Below are 27485 nucleotides of genomic sequence, written 5' to 3'. Positions count from 1 at the left end.
TAATGACTGCCAATGCCAATCAATTGGCAGGTCCTGTGGTTCAGATTCCAAAATATATTCTGAATCTGTCAGTTTTTGCCACTTCTATACTATTAAGGTCTTGCCTTAACTATTGCAATAGCCTTCTAACTGGTCTCATTACTTGACAGGACAGCAGCCGAGAGCTTTGAAATCCACTGAAATCCATCAATGGTTTGCTTCTGAACGTAAAGTAAAAGCCAACCTCTGCACCATGTCCTCAGTGCCCTACTTGATCTGGCCTCCACCAAACCCTTTGTCTTTCCCTCCTACTACCCGTCCCTCTTTATTGCACCTCCAGGCCCCAGGCCTTCTTGCTGTCACTGGAACATGCCTGCTTAGTCCATACTCATGGCTGTTATTTTTGCTGTTCTCTCTTCCTGGAATACTCTTCTCATGGATCTCCACAAGGTGATTACTCACTATACAGCTATCTCTCATTTCTTTAAGGAGGCCTCTTTAAAACAGCATCTCTGCCCCTGTTAATTTCTATCCCATTTCTCTGCTTTAGTTTCTTAGTAAGAAATGAAACTCCTCATTTCCTCGTGTTATCTTTTTTAATGTCTGTCATCCCTACTAGAAAGAGATCAGGGTTTGTATCTGCTTTGTTGTATCCCCAGAGTCTTGAATGGTAGATGCTTACTAAATATTTTTGGAATAATTCAAGCCTAATTTAGTGCAGGAAGTGTGCTCATTTTACATGTAGACCAGGCTGGTGATTGTTATGGGCAATATACCAGATGTATTGAGACCACGAACTCAGGCCTCGTTGTCCATTCAAGGCTTATAAGAAAATGAACATATCATATTTCGTACAATTCAGACTAGAGCAGTATTAGTATCCTGTGGGAGAAGGCCAATTTAGTCTACTAAGAACTTGAGGAAACCTAATTTGTTCCATTAACAGTCTATCGAAAAAAATCCTTCCTTCAATGTTATTGGATACATAATCATGTTTACATTATCTTGGGGAATTTGAGAGATGGGGAACAAGTCATCTGCTGGGTTTCTATGCCATTACATGTTATATATCACTCCGGGAGATTGCTTAATTACATTAATAAACATTATTTGAGCACTGACCTTTTTATCCCTCCAAATGTTTGTGCATGGCCCAGGAATTTTCCAAAGTCAATATGAAACATGTGGCCTGACTTTGTCAGCATGATATTGTCGTTGTGACGGTCACAGACTCCCAGGATGAACGTTACCACACACCAGCCAGCACAGGAATAGAAAAAGTTCCTCAAGGCCTAATCGGTTGAAAAATAATAACACACACAAAAAATGAGCAAACACAGAGGTAATGGTAAAAGTACGATAAAAAGCAAAATTCTATAATCAAGAACCAATTCTACATCTCAGTTGAGTGGATATGATTAAATGGTTGTTTCTTGATATGCTACAGAAGAACATGAAGCAATCTGTTCTTTAGCTGAATGAGTGTTTTTGTTGAAATGGGAGAAAATAACTTTCATTCAGTTAAAGCTAATTTTCAGTTTATTAAAGAGGATTCTTAGTGTTATTTTTTAATGTCGCAAAGGTACAATAGTGGATAGCTTTTTTCAAGATAAAAGAAGAAGGAACAATATGGTACGGTATTGCCTATTCCCATAGAAATTTAAAATATTAATTTTTGAATATCTGAAATTTTTAACACAGAAAAAACTACATTGAGATATCTGTAACACTTTATGTTTATCCTACAGATATGTCATCCAGTTAATGCCCCAAAAGGTTTTGGTACAGTATATACCAGTGAACGCTTGTGCGGGTAGAAGCAGATTCCACTAAGTTAGTTGTGGCTTATGTCTCTTTAATGGACAGAGGTTTCTTGCCAAAATTACTCTTTTTTCAAAAAAACTGTCTCCTGGGTATTCATCGTTTTGATCGATGATGTAACGATGAGTGTAAGCACAAGTGACTGGCTGAGCCACAGGTATGGGCCTCCTCAACTAGCGAGTGGAAGACCACGTGGCTGGACTACATGCCAGGACACCTTATCTCCAGGTATCCCAGGTGCCTGAGAAAGTCTTTAATTTGTCTGTCTAGATTTTCTCTACTTATAAAGTGAAGATAATAAAATATGTCCTTCACATGGTGGTTAAGAACATCAAATGTACATGGAAACACCCCAAACAATATAACTCCAGGGGTTTGTGCCTAACTCAAGTTACAATTTGGGGAATGGCTAAAAAATAGATTTCTAGATAATCTCATCTAATTCCCTGTTACTTGGCCTCCAAAACCTGTATTTTGCCCTATTCCAATCTCACAGAAGTCTGGAGTAGATGAACTCTTGGATCTCTCTTTCATGGCCCAGGCCAGCTAGGGTGACCAAGCCTTCCAGTTTGCCCAGGACTGAGGAGTTTCCTAGAATGAGGGATGTTTAGTGCTCAGAACAGTTCTGAGCAAATCTAATGCTGGCCCATATTGCATCCTTGTGTGAATTAGCATAAAGGTGCCCCTGCCTCTGGGGCAGCTGTACCATTTCATGCCTTGGCAAGTGAAACAAGGCCTGGCTCCAGCCAACTCATCCCCTAATCTGGGAGCCCTGGTAGAGGGTGGAACCTGTACAATTGTAGACTGCAGGCTAGATGCCAAGGTAAAGTGGGAAAAATGTTGGCAGTCAAATGGAATAGTATACATTTTGTAAAGTTCTGAGATACAAAAAAATAAAAACTCTATTAGGTATTCCGCAAACATTGAAAGAATGAGGCATGAAAAAATAGAACTTGGAAGAAGAAATGCATTGCAATGGAAGGAGGGAGATTTATAGAAAGTATAGGTTGTGTACAAATAGGCACAGGTAACATGAAGGAGGTAGTTTTCAGGAGCATCATCTCAGGTGAGATTGCTGTAAGGGAAGCCGCTGAGCAAAGAGAGTCTTTATTGTTAGCCCAGAATTCCACCCAGAGGGAAAACCAGACACAGAAATTTTTATCTAGGTAATATACCATTTAAACTGTGTCATTATTACTATGCTGATGAATGAATGAATCAGACCTCAAGATGTACTTAATTTACTTTTTCATAAATCAGAATATCTAATGAGCCAGAGTATATCCTTATTTAAGTACATTATTTAAAATTTGCTGCAGAAGGACAAACCTTTTCATAATCCACCTTTAAATGGTTGTGCTGACTGAACCATTTTTTGATTGTATTTTCTTTCAGTGGTCCTATCAGTCCAGAATGGCGATGGATTTTCGCGAGGGTTATAGCATCGGGCACCATCTGCACCAATCCTGGTTGATAAGAAAGAGATTATGGAAATACTTCTTTCTTTACAGGATGAGGGATACTTAGGGAAGGCATCTTGATATAGGTAACAACACCAACAGTTGCCAGCACTACTCGGATTACCCTTTTTATTTCCCAACTTCTTCTCTGAAGGAGTTTTACCTAGATGGTATTGCTTCTAATTTTTCCTAAATCCTAGGGAGCGATGAGGCTACTTGTGTTTGGATCAGATGTATCAGAGCTGCTTTAATATTTTTTCTAGAACTACAGTAGAGAGCAAATCTAGATGGTCTCCCAGCGACCCCACTGAGTCAATAGAGCAGTGAATTAATTAACATATGGCTTGTGCATTCATTTACAGTTTAAGGGAGGACATTCAAACTTGTGTAACAAGCATATTTATAATGTAAGTGAATCAAATACAACCTCCGTGACAAATATTTCAAATATATTATAAAAATCAATGTTCACGTTAATAAAAGCTTCACTGTTCAACGTTTCATTTCTAGGAGTGAACAGAGTAACTCTGCAGTGAACATGTACAGAACCACCTGCTTCTTCCTTCTCAGTCTGCATTAAAGTGAAACTATGATAACAATCTTTTTAAGGGAGCATATATTGACTGAACTTCAATAGGAGCTTTGCCCCACTAGCCACGTATCCATCAAGGTTTCTTTTCATTGTGTTCCTAAGGTTATTGGAATGTAAATATTTTCAAGCCTTCTGATTTTTATTCTGCACAGAACAGCAATTTAAACCCAGTATTTAAAATTCTCCCAGGACTAATGTCCACAAAACAACCTGTAATGCACAGTTCTATAAATAAAGTCATTGAAAGAAATTAAAGTCTAGAATTTCTGATTTCCACAATCTTGACAACTGCAAGAGTTGAAAACACAAATGCCCAAAGGGACCAGGGACATAAACGTAACTATATGAAAAGACAGAAGATTAAGTTTTAAAAATTGACTGTTTCATGGTCTACCTTAAAAATATTCAAATTAAACAACAAACAAGAAGATCACTGTAATGGTAAGCAAAACATTTCTCAGTGCTGGATTTGGCCAGTGGCAGCTGGTTGCAGGTTTAATCTCTCTCTCTCTCTCTCTCTCTCTCTCTCTCTCTCTTTTTCAGCCTTAATCCCTTAATATCCAATAGCCCAGCCCAGCCCAGTCATGACTGTTAGGCATCTATTGATACATTGCCTTATTAGAAAGAAACAAACATGGAAAGTGGGAATTGAATGCTGCAAAAATAACCTATTAAAATCTATTTGTTAAAAACAAAAAGAAAGAAGGAGATGTAACATCCCAGAGATAAATCCTGGGCATATCTTTAATATCATAACACTTCTCCCTTCTCCCCCAACAGTATTCGGCTCTTGTGCTAGTTTTCTTGTGCTTATAAAGTGAGATAGCAAATGTAAAGCACTGCATTTAACAGTAATATAATTACTCTAAAAAGAGTAATATAATTCTACTTTCTAATCCCGAAATTTTCCCTCATTTCTCCAGTTCCTCCATTTAACACTTCCTAACACAAAACCACCTTCTACCTGGTTCCTGTGTGCCTCATTGCCACCTTGCATCTGACCATGCCCCAAATTAGGACTTAGATTACTGCACCCTTTAGATAGGGTGCTGTAGCAATGTCAGTTACTCCTCAGACCACATTTGTCTTCAGGGAGTTAATCACTGCTAAATCCCAAGCCATTTGTCATATCTTTCATTGTTGACTACCCAGAAAACTTTGCACCTAATTTATAACAATCATGGTGGCTAAATTCTGCTCATTAATTAAAACCATAAATTACATTTCATACATTTTAAGCTAGTATGTATCACACACTTTTTAAATACTTCTAGCATAATTCTGTGCACAGTAATATGTGTGGCTCCATTCCCATAGCTCTCTAATGCAGATTCCTCAAAATTTAATGCCCATATGTATTACTTGGGGATCTTGTTAAAATGTAGGTTCTGATTTAGTAGGGTGGGAGTAGGGTCTGAGATTCTGAGTTTCTAACAAGCTCCCAGGTGATGTCAATGCTCCTGGTCCACAGGTCATACTTTAAGTAGCAAGGTTCTTAGGGACAAAACTTTTCAAGATGGTATCACACAAGGCAGTGGTTCTCAAAAAGGTGTGCATGAGAAACTCCAGAGCAGCTTTTTGCAATCACTGAGACTTGAGCCTCAGTCCCCCACCCTCCGTCCCCTCCCCCACCCTCCCCAGTGAAGAGCCTGATATAGCATCCTGCTTGGGTCCTAGATATAGCTGCTCCAACTCTCCTAAGTAATTTGTATGTCCATCAAATCTGGAGCAAATTTAGAGCAATGAAATAAATCCTAAAGAATTTTTATCTGCTCTGATAATCTCTCCCAAAGTTCCTACAACATCATATACAAAGTAGTCATGAGAATTATAGTCAACAATAATGTTGATAAAGCCATGTAAACTTGTGGCCTGGAGTATACTCTCCTTAAGGGCAGCAGCCCTGTTTAGGTCATTTTAGTATTCCCTATCTTACTTTGTGACATTTCTTGAGGGATGTCAACAGTAGATATTCAATAAGCCTTGGAACCTGATTAAAAATGGAAACTAATCTCTTAAAAGAAGACATTTGCTTTAATGATCTCTATTTTTCTTGAAGAAGTATCTTTCCAGTACAACCTTACAACCAAAGAAATTGTTGGTAGATAGCGGGAAAGAATAATTCGTCTGTCTTATGACATCTGTAACTTTGGGCAAGTCTAGAGTTATTTCTGCTGGATTATTTTATTAACTTTAAAAGTCTTAGCCTCCATTACTTCCTATGATTATAAACAGAGAAATGAGTAGATGGAATTGAAGAATTCCACTGAGGCTGGTGTTGTATTCAATTTCTGAAGAAAAAGTAATCCACGTGACACCAAAAAGCTCAGCTTGCTTCATCTAAGGTTTATTCTTACCCTTTGAACATATTAGGATATGAAAGAATTAGGTCATTTACGTGAGAAAAGGGAGAGAAAAACTCAAGGAATAATGATCTCAGAGTAGCAGTAATAAAAGACTTTTAGGAACTAGAACTTTAGAAGGAGTTCAGGAGTGGGATACTTGGCATGGAAACAAGGGCCCTATTATCAGAATCAAAGTAATTGGGCAGTATGGCTTTTAACAGTAGTCCTGAAGTATCCAATTGCAAGTTAAGCTAAGTAGGAGGTGTTTCCATGCTTAGTTTCCAAAATCTTGAGTCACAGTTAGCTGGGGTACTGAGCCTCGCAGTGGGACCTCAGGAACTGGAGGGCCAGGCAATGACAGTTTCTCTTTTGAGATGATGGGTTTAAACTGTAGTTCTGTCTGAATTAAAAAAGAAAAAAAAAAAACGACAACATAGTTCTAGGTCCCCTTTCCAGTTCTATGGTATTTTTATCCCTTTGTTTATGCAGATGCATCTGCTATAATTCATACTAATTAATTTAATGAAATGCTAAGTGGCAATGGCCCCATGTAAAAAAAATTATATGATATCCTAGAAATTATTTCTTCAATTCAGCATGATTGTAATTAAGTACAACTTTTACCTCTGATGTTTGAGTAATTATTAGGGTGGATCTTCAACATTATTTTCATTGAAAATGTGTATAAATGTAATTATATTTCCATATTAGTGGCTTGGCTTTTATCAAGGAAGAGAAATGCTAAAGTATGCTCAAAGTTTGCATGAATGGTCATCTTTGACTGTTGATATTACACTTTACTCAAAAGTCTTTTAGAAACTGAATGCATGTTTATAATGCATTTAGAATTTTCAGAACTCCTTTAAGCATTTGCAACTTTGTAAATTTTGTGTTAATAGGCAACAATTGTACTTTTTGAATGAGTAGACTTTTCTATTATCAGCTTAGAAAAAGAGAAACAAATATGAGTTAATCATTAATGTACTAACCCTTAAGGACACACAAAAGGATATTACAGTTAACATTTGAGTTGTCAAGAGTCCTAATTAATATCTAGAAGGACATTATGCTTTACATAAATCATTTTGGCTTATTGTTTTTGAAAATAATTCTTTGTAAAAAAGAAGAATGACCAGGTTTAGTTCTTTGGATTTTAAAATTTGTAATCTAAAATGAAAGCTGTGGCAACGCTGGGGGCATATTACTGATGAATGCGTGAGATAAATAATGTAAGTCAAACAGCTTTCTAATCTATACCGACCTTGGCCTTTTCCTGTGGATAGACATCTATAAATGATCATTTGCATATCCAGGCCCTCCTGCAGCCAAATATTGTCCATCACACGAATAATCTGCAGGACAAGCATATCCTGACGAAGATCATCTCCAGCCTGTTAAAAACAAAATTATAGACTCCGGGTTTCTACTTGAATTCTACTAAAGGCTTTCAAATATGGTATATGTCATTTCCTTCCTTGAATAATTTTCCAGCCCGACTTAGGGTGGTTTCAATTGTTTTATTAGCACTAAGAATACCTTGTGTTTCTGATAGAAGATCAAAGAAAATGAGAACTTTCTTTTAAATGATTACAGAAGCTTTAGCCATTAAATTAGAAGCTGCTTGGAATGTTGTTCCCTGATAATAATCTTTCAATTTATTATCCATGTGCAATGTCTTAACCTCAAAGTCTGGTGAAGAGAGGTTGGACGAACGTTTATGCAAATTTTAAACTCAGCCAAGTGAAATCTCTAAGGGAAACATTATTTGATGTACCATAAATTTATGCACTGATATACAGTTAGACTACCAAGAGCTTCTTGACTGGGAGTATAAATAGCACACATATAATTCATCAGACTTTCAATCATTGACTTCTCTTGTTATGAAGGCAGTTAAGAAGTTTTCAGAGTAAACAGCCTTTGATAATAATAAGAAATGATAAAGGGGTGTTTTTCTAGCATAGGTGAAGGACATGGAATATGTCCAAAGGGGAAGGACAGTTCTATGCTTTTAACTAATAAGAGGCTTGGTTTTGAAAATGCTTTCTAAATTATATGCAGAAAACTATGCCAAGATGAGATTTTGTGTTCTTCTTTTTTCTTCACCAAAAATGCAGTGCTGGGGGAACATTAATGCTTGAGGTTTACACAGATCACAGCAAAAGTATAGGTATGTTAAGCATAATCTTCAAAACTAGTCAGAATCTAACAAAAATTCCACTCTGTGATCTTGTTGTCTGGTTTGGCTGAATAACTTATCAAATTTAACTGAACGACTGGCAAATGCTTACTTTTTATTTACAGCTCCTTTTTCTGTCCCTTTTTCCTACTTGACTTTTACTCTTAACCTTTTACTCTATTGTCCCATGGGATTCATGACAAAGACTGATATGGCCCTTATTTATATTTTATTTAAAAAGAAGACAACAACCCAAATTACTAAAATAAGCAAGTGCTTACAGATAAGAATTTTATGCTAAATCGTGTCATTTGAGTTTCAGCTAATTTTGATTCGAACTTAGTATCTAGACCAAAGGAAGACTCTCCCCCTAGAAACTTTACCACAATTCTGCTTTCTGTATTACTCAAAAGTGATTGCATTATTTCATTTATTGAAACATACCTCCCGGAGTTTTGCACTGAAGATTCATTGGCTTTGAGCCAGTAATGTTTGATTTATTGCCAATCATAGTTTGGCATGTACTATAATTCTGTAAAAATGCAGAATCAAAAATAACTGGAATCTTCTGTGCTGCTGCCAGAGGAAAAGAGCTATAATAATTTCTTTTTGTGAGTAATAAATCAATAGTTCTACCAATGGAATCAATTTGATGTTTCAGGAGGGCTACTGTACCTTAAAAATGACACTGATGTTTTTGCCCATTGGATTAGCATTAATGAAAGTAATCTTCAATGGCAAAGCATTAGATGTGAAATATGAACATGCCTATGGGACAAAAAGAAGAGAAAAATGGTGAGCAAAACAAAGCAAAAAGAACAGTTCCTTGCAATCATGGTCCCTTGCAGAATTTGTTATATGAGCAAATGTAACACATATGAATAATTCTCACACTTTGGAACAAAGAAACATATTTCTTAAAAAAAAGACTTTAGTCTACCAACCAAAGCCTTTATTTGTAAATTAAAAATGCCAGCTTTTCGGCAGGTTGTAAATCTTCAACTACATTTTTTTCTCACTAAACAGTGATGATGTTTAGGGAGTTTAAATAAACTAAGTACTATGTAGGTATTGTGCTTATGCTAGTTAGTTAATATCTAAAAGATGAAATCGCTATTTAAAAAAATATATTTCCTTTTCATTCTTTCTGCCCTGCAGCATACTTTAAGGAAACATGCATATAGAATTAACAAAGACCTGAGTTCAAATTTGGACTCTGTAACTTATCAGCTGTAAGACCTTGGACAAGTTACTTAAATGTTTGTATCCCACTGTAAAACAGGGATAAAACTCTTACCTCACACATTTTTGTAATACGTATATGAGCTAATGGATATAAAATACCTTTTACAGTGTCTGACACTAATTGGGTACTTCAAAAAGATTAATGCATTCTTTTTCACTTTTTGCTAATGAACATTTTCTTATCTTTACAAGTAACAGTACAACATATATGTCCTATTCTCGTTTCTTTCAATTACACTTTACATTTCTATTTTCAGTTTTATGATATCGACTACTGTCCATTATTTTCCTTTTATGTGCTTACAACTGTTTGAGTGTTAAAAGGCTATATGTCTTTAGGTTATTAGAGAGTTCATGTTGACAGCGAAAATTATTAAATCAATACTAAAGAAAGCAAAAGGACTCGATACTTTCAATTCATCAACTTAGTAAAATATGACATCAATATATTTTGAAGGATCAGTTTGAATATCATTATTTCTGATGTCTGAAATCAGTAGAAGTTGAGAGGAAAGGATCTATTTCTTAATCTGTCAACATAAATCTAACCTAATCCCTAAGCAAACAGAAACCCTTGTTTACTGAATCAATTTGAGTTTTATAGTAAAAGGATGAGGCTGCTTGTTAAGTAATGAATTCCCGCTGCAAGAATCAGTCAATCAGGGGACATATGACCTTCTGTCATGGTATTGAATTAGAAAACCCTGTATTAGGCCAGAGTCTAGATCAGTGGTTTTCAAATTCTCCTCATTCAATTCTGGGGGCTGGGGTGGGAGAGTGATGATCTCTTCGAGGTATGCCAAGTCCAGGGAAGAGACAAAGGGCTAAGAAAGGCTGAGGGCAAGGTTTAGCCCCTCTTCTCAATTATATCACTCAGCTATATTGCTTTCATTGCTTAATATTTTGGTTTTCACATGCAGTATATTTTTTGAGAGTCATGGCAAAAATACTATACATTTGACAGCTAGTATGCACAAAGCATTAACTATATGCTAATAGAAAGAGACACCATATGCACCTCTCATAGAGCCTGCCAAAGTTGGTATGAATGTATACACGCATGCATTTCACAGCTGAATGAAGAAGCATTTGAAGAAGAGGGTCTTTCAGAGATGAGCTGAATTTGAAGATTGTGAAAGACATAGATTGGCAAACAGGTAAATGAAAAGGTTTGCTAGGTAGAAAAGGGTAAACAAGGACACCTTAGATTACAGTAGAAGTTAAAAGTGGATTGGGATGGCCATAACCAAGAGATAGGAAAGAATGAATCAAAGTCTTGGAAGATATTTTATGTAAATGGTGAGATAAAAGATCTGGAATAGAGAAAGGAAGACAAGAAAAGCTAGAATGGAGAAAGGAAGATAGAAACTCTGGTCTTGAAAAGTGAAAATTAGTGAAATAGACTTAAAACAGTTTTTAAAAAGGAAAAGATACCTATTAGTAAATGAAATGTCTGGTCTTTACTTTCCCAGGAGGGGAGAAGGATTGCATTCAGTTATTCCCACTCTCTCATATGATCTACCCCTTAGTGAAACAGGAAATGGTCCATTGTGATTAGTGGTTCCAAGGAGAGACGGGATGAGAATTCTTCTTATAAAGAAAGTTTAACCAAACCTAAGACCTTTGCTCTCTGTCTTGGAGACCCATGCTTTAAAGAATGGATTGAGCCAGGCCTGAGTACTTCTCCCTAGTGTAGTTTACTGATGGTGATTAAAATAGAATGCTGACTATACATGCAGGCTTTCCTACACTCACTACATTCATGGGACTTCTCTCCAGAGTGAACTCTGATGCACGATAAGCTCAGTAATGACTTTCCCCAAATCACTGCATTTATCAGGTTTCTCCCCAGATGGGCTCTATGATGTACTGTAAGCTTGGTGCTATAAACAAAGACCTTACCATACTCACTACTACATTCATAGGACTTCTAACCAGTATGAATTCTCTGATATGTAATGAGGTATGAGTTTTGACTGCGTATTTTCCACATTTATACGGTTTTTGCTTGTGTGAAGTCTGTGATATAAAATAAGACATTTACTAGACTGAACATTTTGCCATGCCGCATTCAAAAGGCTTTTCTCTGGTATGAATTTGCTCATAGTCAACTAGTTGAGAGATCTGACTGAAGGCTTTTCTACACTGCCAACATGTATGTGCTTGTTCCCTGGCATGGAGGATCCAGTGTCAAACAAGACATATACTCTGACTGAAGGCCTTACTACATTCCTTACTGCCGTAAGGCTTCTCCCCAGTGTGAACTCTCTGATGGTAAGAACAGAGAGTGTTCCCACACTCGCTTGAACATGACGTTTCTCACTTGTGTGAAGTGTCTGACGCTGGAAAACGGTTCTACTCTGCATGAAGGCCTCACACTCGTTACACTCAGAAGGCCCCTCCCCAGTACAGGTTACCTGATGAGCAATGAGCAGGGAACGCGGAGCGAAGGCTTTAACACATTCGTCACCTTGATGAGGTTTCTCCCAGTAATGGAGTCTCTGGTATTTATTGAGATGGGAGGAGTGATGACAAGTCTTCCCACACTCTCACATTCATAGGGTTTGTACCCTCAGTGGGTTCTCAGACGAACCACTGGCTGAGGGGTTTGTCTGAAGGTCTTACTACACTCATTACACTCCCAGAGGTTCTTTCCAGTATGGATCCTCTGATGACCAACCAGATGTGGACTCTGACTAGAACTCTGCTGCATTTACTGCACCTTCCTATGTGATGTATGTCCCTTCAGACCTCCTCGTTGTTCAGCAGGACTGGAGGACAGACTAACATGTTCTGCAGGTGAGAGAGCATCACCCTCCACATCCGCCCTGCTCACTGCTGTATGCACAGGCACAGCTGACCAGAGCAAGTGGGACAAAGAGGTGGCTCTACTTGGGGCACTTCCCAGCCTCAGGGGAAGTGCCGATGGCTGCAGGTTGCTGTAGGGAAGGAGTGTGGTCCCCGCCACAGCACTATGGGTGATGACTCCTGAACTGGTGATGCCCCCGGCATGGCCTGCTCACCTGGACACTCAGAGCAACGATTCCCTAGAGCTGGTGCCCCACATCACCAAGGCCTGCACAAGCCACAACGCATACGTAATTTTCACCAAGGCCTGCACAAGCCACAACGCGTATGTAATTTTAATTGAAAACAATCTTTCTATTCCTTAAACAACAATGACAAACCAAGAAAGCAGAAGTAAAAAATAACATCTGGACTCAATGAACTATTGATATATTGTTCTTTCTACATTAAGATACTCTGTGTTTTTGAAATGTTTCCATGTATCTTTAGCATCAATCAGTGCATACTGCTAATGATTAAAAGGTCACACAATTTTTAAAAATCCGTGATGATTTGGATTTTAGCCCAGATAGACATATCTCAGCTTATAAAATTGATGCCTTATTTTGTTATTATTCAAAATACGTCTATGCAGCATATTTGGAAAATTTGTAGGGTGTCTTTGCAGCAGCAAAATTGTAAAGGTGACAGTATTAAGCTTCTAGTAAAACTTTTTCTATTCATACTAATGGTCTGATTTTTCTCCTAATTATTAAATTTGTTTTTCTTGACTGTATTCCGACTTTAGTGAAGTAACACTTATTGTGCCTGCATGAGAGTTTAACCTCTTCATTTAAAAATCTCACTTATCAACCCTCTTTATTAGAGTCTTCTACTCTTGGACTTTTGAGAAGGAATATAATAAAGCTCATGGAGAAAGAATGATTCTAAGTCAGAGAAGGGTGGCTGATAGAGACTTAGGAAGAGAAGGAGTTTGTGAGTACAACGCCAGGAAGGGCTTTCCAGGCATGAGTAAAATCACAAACATATCATATGGCACAGTGACTCATAAGCATCAATGAATTTTAAATTGAATCAAAACTGAGATGTTATAGCTAATGATATACTAGTGTCCTAGGCATGGGCATGTACATAATCTAAATAAGCATGAAATTAAACCAGCCTGCATGGGGTCGCAAAATCAACCATTGTGAATAAGTCAAGAAGTCAATTCAGTGAGAAGTGTCTTCATTTTTTTCCACTGAACTGTGGTTAGTGTGTTTCTAAACCAATGAAATATCTGATGAGGTTAATGAGATACCAACTGGTCACAGTGCATCAAATAGAGCACACACAGTTTGGATGGGACTCAATTACATTTTTCTTAAATAACTGCAATGATAATTTATAAATTGTTTTTGCCATTTCAAAAACATCCAATGAACTAAACAATACAAAATAAAAATACTCAACTTATCTACTGAATATGTTGACTTACATCTCCATCAATTCCCTTTATGCATAGAGCAGGGTTCAGAGGAAGGTGACAGGTATTTGTACACTGAAAGAATTCTTCTAGTCTGCCAAGTTCTTTCTTCAGTACCTCCTGTGAAAAATCATTAGAAGAAGCATCTTCAAAACTGAAAAGAACTGGACTTTTCCTTCAAGTTATAATTTTCTTTTGTTGATTAAATAAACTCCTTAATTCAGGGGTTGCACACTTGGGTGCTTTGGGGTCAGGTGGGTGATGTAGCCACATATGAGGAGGCAGCAGGCTAAAGACAATAGGGAGTACTGGGGAAAATGGGGAAGTAAAGATTGCATGTCCTTTCTGAAGAACTCTAAATTCAATTAAAACCCAAACCAAAACAAAGCACTGTTCTGTTCAAATGAAGCACGATGGATTGGACTTGACCTGTAACCCACCAATTTGCAACCCCTGCTTTAAGTAACTATTAACATGATCCATTTATCATAATTCCCTGAAATCTTAGTTTGTAACTCTCAAGGTTTATACTTAATAGTATAATACTTTTTAAAAAAAAAGTTACATAGAGTAGGAGACAAAATAATGACAAAAAAGATAATTATAGACCGTTGATAAATGTCAGAAGCAGTAATATACATGAACAAATAGTTTACTAAATGTCAATAAGTGTATTTCTGACACTTGACTCACTCCCTTCCATAGTCCTCTGTGCATGTGGAAGGTCTGAGACCACAAATGACACCTTTAGAATTGTGTATCCCCTGACACAAAAAAGGAGAAAAACAATAATTCAGAAATAATAATAATTCAAAATTTAAAAAAAACTCCTTTTAGCCTACTTTGAAAACTGTTTAAGCCCAATTTTAAAAATGAGGATATCAGATTAATAGTACTTAACTAACTCTCAAGAGTTTCTTAGCTCTTACTCCGGGTTCACTGCCAAATAATAGAATCTACTGCTCCCAGAATCCAGCAAAACAAGGTGGAGAAATGAGGCCAAGCTCCACAATGGCATTCTTTTTGTCTTCCTCTTTTGTCTTTTCTATACCTCGATTTGCCTGAAGAGCACCATGGAGGGGAACCTCTGCTCTCTTTAACTAAAATCTCTTCACTTCATATAGTTAGGTTTAACTGGGCTTAAAAAAGAAAAGAAAAGAAAAGAAAAAAAGCTTACAGTAACTTGTGAGAAATTATAAATGCTTCTCCCACCTCTTTCTTTTTCTCTTTCTATTTTCACGTGAAGAGGTGTTATCACAAGAGCAGCCAGTCAAGGTGAGAGAAATGCATTTATCTGAGAGAATAATGTCAGTATCACTGAAACGTGATGTAAATAGTCAAAAAGGCACTGTACTAACTGCAGCATGCATCTTAAATACATGAGGGATTTTGAAACATAAGAAACAAAGACCAAACCTATACACAAATTTTGTAAATTTTAAGCCAAATTTATTTTACTTGCTTTCAACTTTTTGTCTACCATTAGAAAATAATTAATGATTTTGCAGTAATATGGAGAAATCATAGAACTTTTTTTTTTTTTTTGCATTGCCTATCATGTTGCTAGCCTTAAGGCTCTTCTGTGCATACAGAGTTTATATGTCTCCCATTTAAAAATAAAGTCCCTGCTTATACTTTTTATTTTCCAATTTTTCCTAGGTAGGTGAAGTAGCATAGCTTCTGGCATTACTACCAAATGAAGTGACTTCCAGCAAGAAAAATCTTGTGCTAGGAAAAAATTCTGGGACCCTCTGCCTATTTTCATATCATTTTGTTGAAAAGTCTTTTGATTTTAAACAGTGGGTGGAGAGAAACTACGAGCTCCCTTAAGAATAAGATTCATGTTTTAGGCATCTTTCTATCCTTAACTCCTAGTCTGTAGTAAGTACTTGTTATTGAATGAGATTCTTAATACAGTGAATACAGTCCACTACCTCCCTACATCTAGAATGTTGAACTTAAGAGAACCTACTTAATGATCTATATCAGTGAAGGGAACTAGTAATGCAGCTAATTAAAAAGAGCAAGTGTTCTTCCATTAGAGCAAGAAAACGAACAGCCAGATCCATTACTATAACCAGTGATGAAAGAGGCACAGTATTTTGACTATCATCCATGGATGTTAGAATAAAAGTATTATTCAATACTATCCACACCACTATTGATTTCTTTCATTTAATGCACTTAATTTGTTGTGGAAAAAAAAAGTCTTTAAAAATGTGACTTTGATCAGTGCAGTGTGAGAAAACTCTAGACCTAGATTTTGTACCTTGGACAAGGGTGCTCTGAAAAGTCCCCTTGTGTACTTCTTCCATGAGTCTGAACTGTGCTGCCTTTCTGAGTAAATTACTTTATCCGGTCATTTTAATCAAATTGCCTTTAAATTGGTCTTTTGTCAGGTACTGTCTATGCTACATGGCTATTTAGATCAAAAAGTCATGTCCTGGTGATAGATATTATCATTAACATTAAGATAGTAAATTGAAAAAAAAACTTGATCAAAAGAATTGATTTAAGTGTCTTATGACAAAGTGTAGTCAAGGAATTTACCTTCTGTGTTATGAAATTCAAAGTTAATTGAACCAGGTTTAAGAAATAAAACAAAACTTTATTACATGAAGATTGATTTTGCAACAAACCTGTCTTTGAGGGTCACTGGCAGATTTGACTTTTTCACCAATGTCTCCCAGAATTTTGATGAGTTTCTGTTCCTTGGAAAACTCATCACTCAAGGCTTTTCCTGCACAGAATTGGAGAGCAGCCAATAGCTTCTGATACCAGCTTTTAAAATAAGCTTCATTCTGTGCATCCTTTAGCAGCCTGAAGGAGAGAAAACAAATTCTTGTATCTAAAGCTGATTTTTAAAACACCTCTAGCAGGAACAATAAGTGTGTTTCAGACTAATCTGTATGTGGTGGTTTTGGGCAGTTTAACAGGCCAGGCTGGGGAAAATGTTGTTTATTTGTTGGCAGTCATCATTTCACCTGATAGTTAATGAGATTCCAAGAGTGAAGAATCAATAAGAGACCTTCCTTTCCTCATTTCAGTTCACAGTGCACTTTTTCCTCTTTCAGGCTTCTTAAATTCTATAGCAAATACTTATCTTAAGAGCATATATTTGACTTCTTATTAAAATACATTTTAGAAATGGTATTTATTAGTCACTACACTATATGGCAATCTAACCATCAACCCCACATTTTTCTGCTTTTCTTCAAAAAATAATGTCTCCACACTGTCACATACGTTAAGTATTGCTCTTTCTTCCAACACCTCCCTTTGATTACCTGGAGGAAGATATTGTAAAGGCAAGAGCATGGTTTTTGTTTTCAGGCACTTCTGGATTCAAATCTCAGCCCTACAACTTACAAGTAAGTTAGGCCAGTTACTTAACCGGGCTGAGGTTAAAATAAAGAAATAACTCTGACTCCATAGAACTGTATGGAATATAGAATAAGCTGATGCTATTCTAATTTGAAAGGGCTTAGCACAAAGTATGTACTAGTAGTCAAAAAACATCAGTTTATCTGTATCCTGCAGCCTCCCCAAGCCAGCTTCTGTCACTGTCTGGCAGTCTGCTTGTATCATGAACACGGGAGGCATAGAACAAAAAAAGGGAAGGATACTTCGCTAGATAATGGAGCAGTCACAATTATTTGATTACGCTTTCTGCCATGTGACAATTTCTATTGCCTTGAAATTAATTCCAACACGCTTAAACTTTACTTTTTATTATGCCCTAAAACACTGAAAATAAAAGACTGATTCCCTTGAATGTTAACCTCTCTTTGATTGATTCTTTAATTCTTGTCTCTAATCTTCTTCTCTTCTGAAAAATAATTATCATTCAAAGGACTAGAAGAAAGTTATTGTGAGAATGAAATACTGAAAAAAAAAGGATTAAATGCCTAGCAGCCAAAATATATATAGATGAGTTTCATTCTGCATTCCTAATTTTGCATCTCTGCCCAATATGTATTGTGCTACAGAGACTCTAAGAAACACATTATTTTCATTTGTTCTATGTTCTCTGTTCCTACACATCTGAGTTAAAAAATTAATTGAATGAGGGCTTCCCTGGTGGCGCAGTGGTTGAGAATCTGCCTGCTAATGCAGGGGACACGGGTTCGAGCCCTGGTCTGGGAGGATCCCACATGCCGCGGAGCAACTAGGCCCGTGAGCCATAACTACGGAGCCTGCGCGTCTGGAGCCTGTGCTCCGCAACAAGAGAGGCCGTGATAGTGAGAGGCCTGTGCACCGCGATGAAAAGTGGCCCCCACTTGCCACAACTAGAGAAAGCCCTTGCACAGAAACGAAGACCCAACACAGCAAAAATAAATAATAAATTAATTAATAAACTCCTACCCCCAACATCTTCTTTAAAAAAAAAAATTAATTGAATGAACCTGGCTTTTTTTTTTTTTTTAGGTAAGGGCTTGTTCCCTTGTCATTGTTACAAAGCCCACTTATCTCCTAGCACCTCTTTTACTTTACCAAAGGAAATATAATAATGCTGGAAAAATGCTGGAAAGCATTAAAAAACAAAAATATCCTCAAGGGTCTAAAGATGTATTGATGGAAAATATAATCCATATACAATTATACCTTCAATGTAAGAAGAATAGTTGACAATGAAAAGTTTTCCAACCCACCTCTATGGTGAGATTTTTGAAATGTCAGATGCAATAAATGTATCACACCATTATTTGGAGGCTCTAAGAAAACGAGTGTTATGTGATTATGAATTGGAAAGCCCCAAAGAAAGCATCCACATCTGAAAGTTCAAGGTATTTTATGCAGAATTATACCTCAGAGATTTTCACAGTGTTTTGAGGACTTTGGTAATATACCATTGTACAGTCTACTTGGTTTTCAGTGGACGTAGGGAATTGATGGGTAGAGTATTTCTATATCCTGTATCAATGCTTGCCAGCATTTTCATACACTTTGAATATTGAGTTACTTGTTTTTAAAGATATTTAAAACCTGTTCTGGTACATAAATATAACTCTATAACCACCTGACTGCTATACACATGATAAAAGGAAAGGTTATTCTGCACAAAGTCAACTTTTTACTAAAATTCTTAAAGAAAATATATATTTTAGGGGTGGGGAGTCATAGGAATTGTCAAAATTATCTAATTAGTATTCCTAATACTCAATTCTTATTCTATGAGAAATGTATTTGCTTCTCTCATGAGCAGCTGATTCAAGGAGGGAAAAAAAATCAGTCTGATTTCTTGCTCAAAATAAAACAGCAGGGGAGATTTGCAGAGAGAATATGTGACTATGTTTTAAAAAATTTTAAAGTGAAGAAAACTCAGTGTATTCCATTGTGATTATTTTCCTTATAGAACATACCTCATGCAAACTCTCATTCCTGCCATTATGACATGCTCTCCTGGTGAGATTTGGTTCAAGCTCTATGGCTTTTTATCCAACTTTAAAGTTTTTTACAAATTGCAGAATTGAAATCATACTGTGTTATAGATGACCACGAGAGGTCAGTTAGTCTATTCCTGTGTCTTTAGGCACAGTCACTTTAACTGATGAGAGAAATTAATATGTCCTTTAATTTTAATCAATTCAGAGAAATTTGGACTATACAGTTTTGGGTGGAGAGTTAGCCAATTCTACGTCAATGACCTTCACCATCAGGAAGTGGTTAAAACCCTCATGTGGTAGTTTTTACCACTTGCCTCTGTTTGTTAAGACTGTGGAAAACAGCTAGCCACTTTCCCTTAAGCATTAAAGAAACCCTTTTCATAAGGCACTGTCACTGGGAGACACAGAATTGCTTATGCCAAATTAAAAAAAAAAATCTTTTTTTTAGGTTCAGGTCAAGGGACTGAGAAATATGAAGTAAGACTTGGTGTTGAAAGTTGGGCTTTTAAGATACAGACGATGTGACCACATACAAACTGTGAGGTAAATCTCAAAATGTCAGAGACCTGTTTATCCTAGTGTATGCGAGATCCAGGAATGGTTCAACTTGATATTATTATTATTTTTTGTGTGTGTGTGTGTGGTACGCGGGCCTCTCACTGTTGTGGCCTCTCCCATTGTGGAGCACAGGCTCCGGACGCGCAGGCTCAGTGGCCATGGCTCACGGGCCCAGCCGCTCCGCGGCATGTGGGATCTTCCCGGACCAGGGCACGAACCTGCGTCCCCTGCATCGGCAGGTGGACTCTCAACCACTGTGCCACCAGGGAAGCCCAACTTGATATTATTTTGTATAGGTGTCTTATGGACTGTAAGTAATGACAACATTAAAATGAGAATAAATGCATAAAATCTAGCTGACTAAAGGTAAGGGTAGTGTTGAGTATGAGAGGCAAAAAGCAAGAAGAGAAGCAAACATAACCCAGGTGACTGAGCATATTTGTTATAGGATATCATAAAGGCATTTGCCTAAATTAAGGAGCTAGTGGTGGACTCAGATACACAAACCCCAGCTAGCATGAAATGGAGATTTTCCTTGGAAATAAGAGCTTTTCTCCATTTCTTCATGCACAAAGTGCTTCTGATCCCATGATGAGTGACGTGCTGGAGGCCCAGGAAAAGTACAGATAGGTCTCATTTCATCAGTCTACCAGCAGGACAGAACAGACTAATCATGGCAACCCAGCCCTCCTTGTCTCATGACTCCCTTCAGTGTAGCTCTTAATTTTAATTCTCAACAGCACAATATCCCACAAATTAGGGCTTGCCTTAAATTTTTTACCCTCTTGTGTATTTCCTGTGAGTGAAGAGGGGAAACAACATCCAGAAGAAAACTGAGCTACACGTGAAGATGAGTGATTTCAGGTCACTCCAGGACCTCCCCTTTCCATTTCCTCTATTGGTGGCTACTTTATGGGGAGTAAGATGTGTGACTCAGTAGACCAGGTCTTAGTGAGCACAGGTGGATTTTAAAATGTGACTTCTTCAAGTGTATTTATAACCCTGGGACATATAAAGGCTGAAATCCAATACTTGATATGGAATTTTTAATTTTAAGGTTTCAATAGTGTGTTAAGAAGTGAAAAGCATATATCTCTTTAGCCTTTACAACTTTATTTTACTTCTCATTGGTTGAGAGATTTACTTAATATTTCCCTAAACTGAGGAACTTCATACATTTTATTGTCTTGCAAAGATAACTGTTTCCTATGACTAGCTCATTTTTAGAATATTGATTTGCTCTTTCAGAAATATAGCACCGAACTTCTTTTGAATTTTGTATATAAGGAGCATTACATGGTCCAAGTCTGCAGAAATGTGATTTCCAATCAATAGTTATTTTGCAACATGTTTGTCAATAAGCCACTTTGAAACAACTTGAATATAAAACAATTAAAAGGGAATAAATTCAGAAAATAATGAAATCCATACTCTAGAGATTTTATACATTTTTAGAACACTTAAATATATGAGACGGGCCCTTAAGGTATGTAACTGACTTAATTTTATCCCCATATTTCAATTTATATATCTAATATTTATTACCACCTCAAAAACAGTAATTCAGAATGTTACAGTTCATACTTATGATTTTTCCATCGTGTTCACATTATGTGGTGGATTTATTTTTCCCAACTCCATGCTTTCTTCCCTGAAGCTTATACAACCACGCTCTGCTCTGTGACTTCCAGTGCCTCCACCCCTTGTCTGGATTGGCCATGTGACTCACTTTAGCCAACAGGAGGCGACTGGATAAAATGTATGCCCAAGTCCATGGGGATGCTTTAAATGTGCTCTCATGGATTGGTCTGCTCTCCTGTACTTCTGCTATCTGTCACGAGAACAGCGTGTCCCTGCTGGGGGATGTTCCTTCAGTGCTGGAATGAGAGCTGAGCATTGCTGTGAGGAGTCCAGTGCAGCCAAGCGGAAGTACAGCAAGTCTGCAGCCTGCATGCTGCATACGTGAGAAAGAAGTCTTTTTTGCTGTAAGCCACTGAAACTTTGGGGCTATTTGTTGCTGTGGTAAAAATTAATGAATATGCCAAGTTTCATATTATTTCTTTTTCCCTTTTCTTTGTTTTTGTTTTCATTTGTTTGTTTGTATTGCCTTTAGAATATGGAGCACATTTTTTAAACCTCCCCAGTGTTAGTCCTGAGGATACTTTGGGGCAAAACTAATTACTGAAAATAAACAAAAGTCATCTGGAGACAAGTCTGGTGAATTAGATGGGTGATCAATTTGAGTACAACATTTTAGATCAAAAAAACGATAAAAGTAATAAAAATGGCTTTCTTCTATGGATCCTAAAAAGCCCCAAAGTGTATTTCAAAAACGATTTGATCTGGTTCATTTGGACATGTATATTATGTTATACTGCTAAAATTTTATTGTTATTTTGTTACACTAACATTCTCTTTGACTCATTTAAAAGTGTGAGTAGGCTTATGTACCATCTGCTGTCTGTCCAGCCAAGTGTTTGAGTATCTAATAGGAAATTCTTTCTGAGTAAAAATGCACTAATGAGTGCAATAGGGCAATAGCAAGTCTTTTTTTAAAGACTTATATAACACAGGACTAGACAAATCTAACACATTACCAGACAAAGGGTCTGATGGCTGAGGGCAGTGAGGGAGGTAGTACACCTGGCAGTTTGGGAAACTGAGCTCTGCTCTAATGGTAACAGCTGAAAGACTAAGATGGCTAAATAGGGAGGGGGATCAATGGTTTTGGACAAGGAAGCATCTATCTATATCAGCATGTTTAATGGAACTCCCTTTACTGCCCTGGAGTTGGCGACCAAGACCCAAGATTAAAGAAAAGAGACAACAGGTATCCTATGTTTTAAGAATAGCCAAAGAAACAACTGGAAGTCAGAGAACTCTTAGAGGTTTATTGGGAGATGGCCAAAATGGCTATGATACACCAAGTGTTATCTCCCCTCCTGGACCTTAGTATATATTTGCAAGTGGGGGTGAAGGAAAGGGCTGTTTGAGAGTCATGAGTCATCAACTTAGTGAGGGATAGAGTGGATCCGCTACCCCCACTCATCCTTGCAAAGTCCAGTGAGGAGGGAAGCTCAAAGATACCCATTGATTCAGATGTGTGCAAGAATGGGAGACTATTGCCTCATTCCCAGGTTAGATTTCTGCTCTAAAAGAGGGTTTGTTGAAAGACAGGATAGCAAAGGAGCAGCCTGCATTTTTGCACCCTAACTGGCCAAGCAAGGATGTGTGAATTTCTCAAGGTTCAAATAAACACATGGAAGTAATTAAATGTGATCCACTCCTGTGTAGGAAGAGGTTGAGCCAAAGGCAGATCTCCTGGTGGGAAGTCCTGCAAGGCTACCCAAGGTACACACTCAGATGAGGTAGCCAGCTTTGACAGTGAACCCAGAGCGGGCCTTGATGTAAAGCCAGAGACCACAGACAGGGGATTGTACTTGCTTGCCTCAACAAGTGTGAGGGTCACTTTCCTCTTTCTCTTTCTTTCCCACTCCAAAGTCAAGAAAAGCTAGAACTAAAAGACAGAGAGAGAAGAGGAATGAAACAGCAGACAATATTCTCCCCACCACAAGTCCCCCAAGCTAAAGCTTGGCTGGTGCTGGAGAATGGGGAGGAGGTATGTGTCAAACTGGAGAAGAAAATAGTTTTAAATTGGACAAAAGTGGTGAAGAGTTTGTTATCTAAAAGTGACCAGGAAACTATGGAATCTACCCTGGTTTTAATTAGAAAATGTAAAATGGCAAAAGTAGTATTTTTAAAATAATAAAAACTTTTATTGGAGACCTACCAATACCAAGCTCAGCCAATTTAAAGAAAACTAGGTGAGACCGTTAAACATCTACAAGTCAGTGCAGGAAGAAATACAGCTTCAGAAAATGCACTGATTGCACTGCACGAGAGAAAAAGCTTCAACATGCAGAATAAAAACTGGGGAGTCTTGCTCCCCAGATCTTCAGAGAGTTGGCTGAGATTTGTCTTTTTGCCTTTCTTCATCCCTGTGCAGCCACTCACTGCTCTTATAGAGCATTGCCGATTCTGCCTTCATTTGTGGATGATCATTGTTAAGCACAGAACTGTGTTCAAGAAATCAAAGTTGTTTCATCAAGAAATAGGTTATTAACACTGAATATATGTGGATATATAGGTATATATTTACTATTAAAATTGATACTTTATCATCATATCAAAATCTTTAACAGTTATGACCAGTTGCATAGTTAATTATAAGCTTAAATGGTATTATTCTGAATGAAAACTAGCCATAGATGGTACCCAGTTTGCGTACACACTTGTAATCAGGATGACTGTTACACTGCAGTGTTGCTCTCTTAGGATCATCTGGAAGCTATGAAGGAAAAAAAAAAAAAACTATGCTGAGCAGGTAAGTTTCCCTGAATAAGATTCTTAAATCTATAATTAGGAATCAGAGCCTGTTCCCACTCATCTTACTGAGGGATATAGTCAATTTGGGAGATACAGGTAAATAAATAAAACTCTTTCCAATCCACTCATATGTATTCGAATGTTCACATGTTTAATATACTGAATGATGTGATATCAGAGCAGAAACTCTCTTCCTCCTCTCATTCCAACACACACTTCTGCTTAGGGTAAGTTATTTTATTCAAATCATTTTCCTTAGCTTAGCACCAAGCTGTGAATGGCTATCAGTGACCTCTCTCATCCCCTACTGTTATACTCCTTATGTGCTTACTAACCCTAAAACAAAACAAAACAAAACAGGTGGAATTTTGGCCCTGGGCACACTTTAGAAGAGATAGCTTTCTATGAGACCCTCCTGTGATGCCTTTCCCTTTTTTCTCATTCTGGTTTTATCCCCTTCCTGATCCCCAAGAATCTCTCAGATCCTGCCACTCTTCCTTTGCCAAAAGCTCCACCTAGCTCTGCTCTCTCCTGTTGTGTCCTGGGATCCCAATTAGTCCTTGTTTTTCTTACTCGAGTCAAACACATGTCTCTCACTGTAAATTACACTCATATCCTCAGAGAATAATATTACATTAGTATAGAGCTGAACCCCATTTTGAGATAATCTCTCCCACCCATCACATTTATTAGGTGAGGAAACTGAAAGATTAAGAGACCTGCCTAAGGTCCTTAGGACTAGAACCCTCAGTTCTTAACCATTGCTCCAGGCACTTTCCACAGCACCATATTTTGTGTCTGTTATGGACCAAATGTTTGTGTCCACCCAAAATTTGTATGTTGAAGCTCTAATTCCCAATGTGATGATACTGGAGTTGGAACCTTTGGGAGGTGATTAAGTTTAGATAAGGCCATGACAGTGGGGTCCTATAATTAGATTATTGCCCTTATAAGAAGAAGAGACTGGAGCTCTGCCAGGTGAGGACACTGAGAAGGTGTCCAGCGTCCATCCCTGAGCCAGGAAGAGGGCCCTCACAGGGAATTGAAATTGGCCGGCACCTCAATCAGACTTCCCAGCCTCCAGAACTGTGAGAAATAAATTCCTGTTGTTTAAGGCACACAGTCTATGTTATTTTTTATTGCAGCCTGAGCTGATTAACACAGTGTCCTAAAAACCAGTAAAACACGACTTGGAAGATGATTTTCCACTTGCATCACCTCTGGCAAGAAACTTAATGCTTTAGCTCTTCACTTTCCTACTCTGTAGAATGTTGGAGTTTGTGACGTTTGGTAAGATACCTTCCAGCTCTAGGGCTCCATGACTGTAATACTTAATGAACTTATCCAGCATTTATGGCAGGCATTTTCCAAGCATTTTATGTAGCTGTGTTAGGTAATCCTCACATCCGCTCCAGGCAACGTGATTCCTTCCATTTACAGACGAGGATATTATGGTTTATAGAGGTCAAATAACTTGCCCAAAGTCACCCTATCTGTGGACCAGGGATTCAAATGCAAGTTTATCTGACTCCAAAGCCCTTGCTGTTCACCATCATGCTGCACCACCTCCTGATATCCTAACATAGATACCAGCTGGCGATTTAGCCCGAGACTAATACACAATCTAGGAATTCTCTTTTTGCTACTTTCTTATTATGTTTCTCTTTAATATCTTTCTCTTACTTCCTGTTTCCTAACCCTCAGAAATCTCATGCTCTCCTGACTTCTTTCTTTCCAAAGTTCCTCATTTAATTTTGCCCTTCTACCTACAAATTCCCTGCCAAAACCACCAACAAATGCTAATAAAGTTTTCCTTTCTGCTTTTAACATATTTTTGAACTTTTAAAGAAGAGCTTGTTAACCTAAATATATTTTGTGTAAAATACTTATAAGCAGGAATACTTTTCTCTCCCCTACCTCACCTGTAAAAAGAATAGAATATGTGGATCTACTTTGATAATGCAAGTAATACACTCACCTCTGCTGTCCTTCCTCACTTTAAAAAGTGAGACCAACTCCACAACTTCAAAGGACCTGGACTTTTGTGGTTTATTTACACAAGTGGTGGTGCTGAGTGGGGCTAGGAGAGTGGAGGGAGAAGATGCTGAATTGAAAGTAACACCCTGATTGCACTTGGGAACCTAAAAATCCTGATGAGCTGTGCACACACAACAGATGTGCCTTGAGCTACCCACCTTAACTGGGCCTGTGGTTCCAAATAATTCCAAGTTGTGGCAGGAGAGAAATGCAGAGTCATTAACAACAGCACATGTGCCAAAATAAAATAAATTCTGCTTGACATCTAATTAATGTTCAAATCCATGCTTGTGTAATTTTAAACTAGTCCAATAGATGTCTACATTTTCCCTTACTTACATTTGAAAATATGGTTCTGAACTGAGTTCCTAAACTCAGCCTTTTTTTTATATATATATATTTTTTCTGAATACATATATAGTTACTTTAAAGGCAGTGTAAGCACCTTTTTCATAAACTTTCCTTAACAAAATTTCTTTTAATGGCAAAGCAATTCCTTTGCTATATGAATGTTTCATAAGGACAGCAACCGAATAATAAAAATCCTCTTTACCCCTCGGCCTTTTGTTCTTGCACAGCCCTCTGATGAAAGTTGGATAATCATTACACTGTGCAGTGAACAAGTCATGTGTTTGAACACAGCCGGAGGGGCAGGTTTACAGGGCTAAGGCAAAGCTGGCTTTGAAATACCTAGCTTCCCCAGAACCCGGTCGCATCAGAACCTCAGTTTCAAATCACAGCTGGGGCAGCCGCTTCACTCTTCATTCTTCAGAGGCACAGATAGTGTGGTTTATTCTGTGAGGATATTAAAGATTCCCTGGGATACTATCCATAAGATGTGGAACTGTGTTTGATGTCCTCAGAAAATTTCTGGGACATTCTTGCTCACCGTCATGAAACAGCGTGTCTCCTGAAGTCAGCAAGCACCATTTAATCCCTCTCCTTTTAGAGATTCAATACAGCCTTACAGATGTTCTAGGAAGCCTGTATAATCTACCTGGTTAATTTTCAGTTGATTTCTGTGATGTTGTTGTTGTTGTTTATGCTGTTGTTCAGGTTGTACCTGCCAGGCAGGGATAATCGCCCTATCCACTCTATCGTATGAATGTGGAAAGAGTACTAAGCCTATTCCATCTCCAGTGCTCTCTGTATGCACAAGTAACTTAGCAGTTCCAACCTCAGTCTTTCCATTTCTAAAATGATAATAATGATTGTCCTATCAT

General features: G+C 37.7%; 1 protein-coding gene across 2 annotated transcripts in view; it reads right to left on the bottom strand.

The window, feature by feature from the left end:
• The window catches only part of PIK3C2G (phosphatidylinositol-4-phosphate 3-kinase catalytic subunit type 2 gamma), a 335075-nt gene that overhangs the window by 138683 nt on the left and 168907 nt on the right, over positions 1-27485 (bottom strand). For both annotated transcript variants that reach the window (XM_024733232.1, XM_024733233.1), the window contains 6 exons: positions 16534-16714; positions 13907-14014; positions 9052-9144; positions 7459-7588; positions 3130-3266; positions 1102-1271 (listed from right to left, as the gene is read on the bottom strand). In XM_024733232.1, the coding sequence (XP_024589000.1) occupies positions 1102-1271; positions 3130-3266; positions 7459-7588; positions 9052-9144; positions 13907-14014; positions 16534-16714 (819 nt within the window). The remainder of the gene's footprint in view (positions 1-1101; positions 1272-3129; positions 3267-7458; positions 7589-9051; positions 9145-13906; positions 14015-16533; positions 16715-27485) is intronic.

The sequence above is a fragment of the Neophocaena asiaeorientalis genome, unplaced genomic scaffold (assembly GCF_003031525.2).
Source record: "Neophocaena asiaeorientalis asiaeorientalis breed wild unplaced genomic scaffold, Neophocaena_asiaeorientalis_V1.1 scaffold150, whole genome shotgun sequence".
Lineage (NCBI taxonomy): Eukaryota > Metazoa > Chordata > Mammalia > Artiodactyla > Phocoenidae > Neophocaena > Neophocaena asiaeorientalis.
This window is presented reverse-complemented; position numbering and strand designations above follow the sequence as displayed.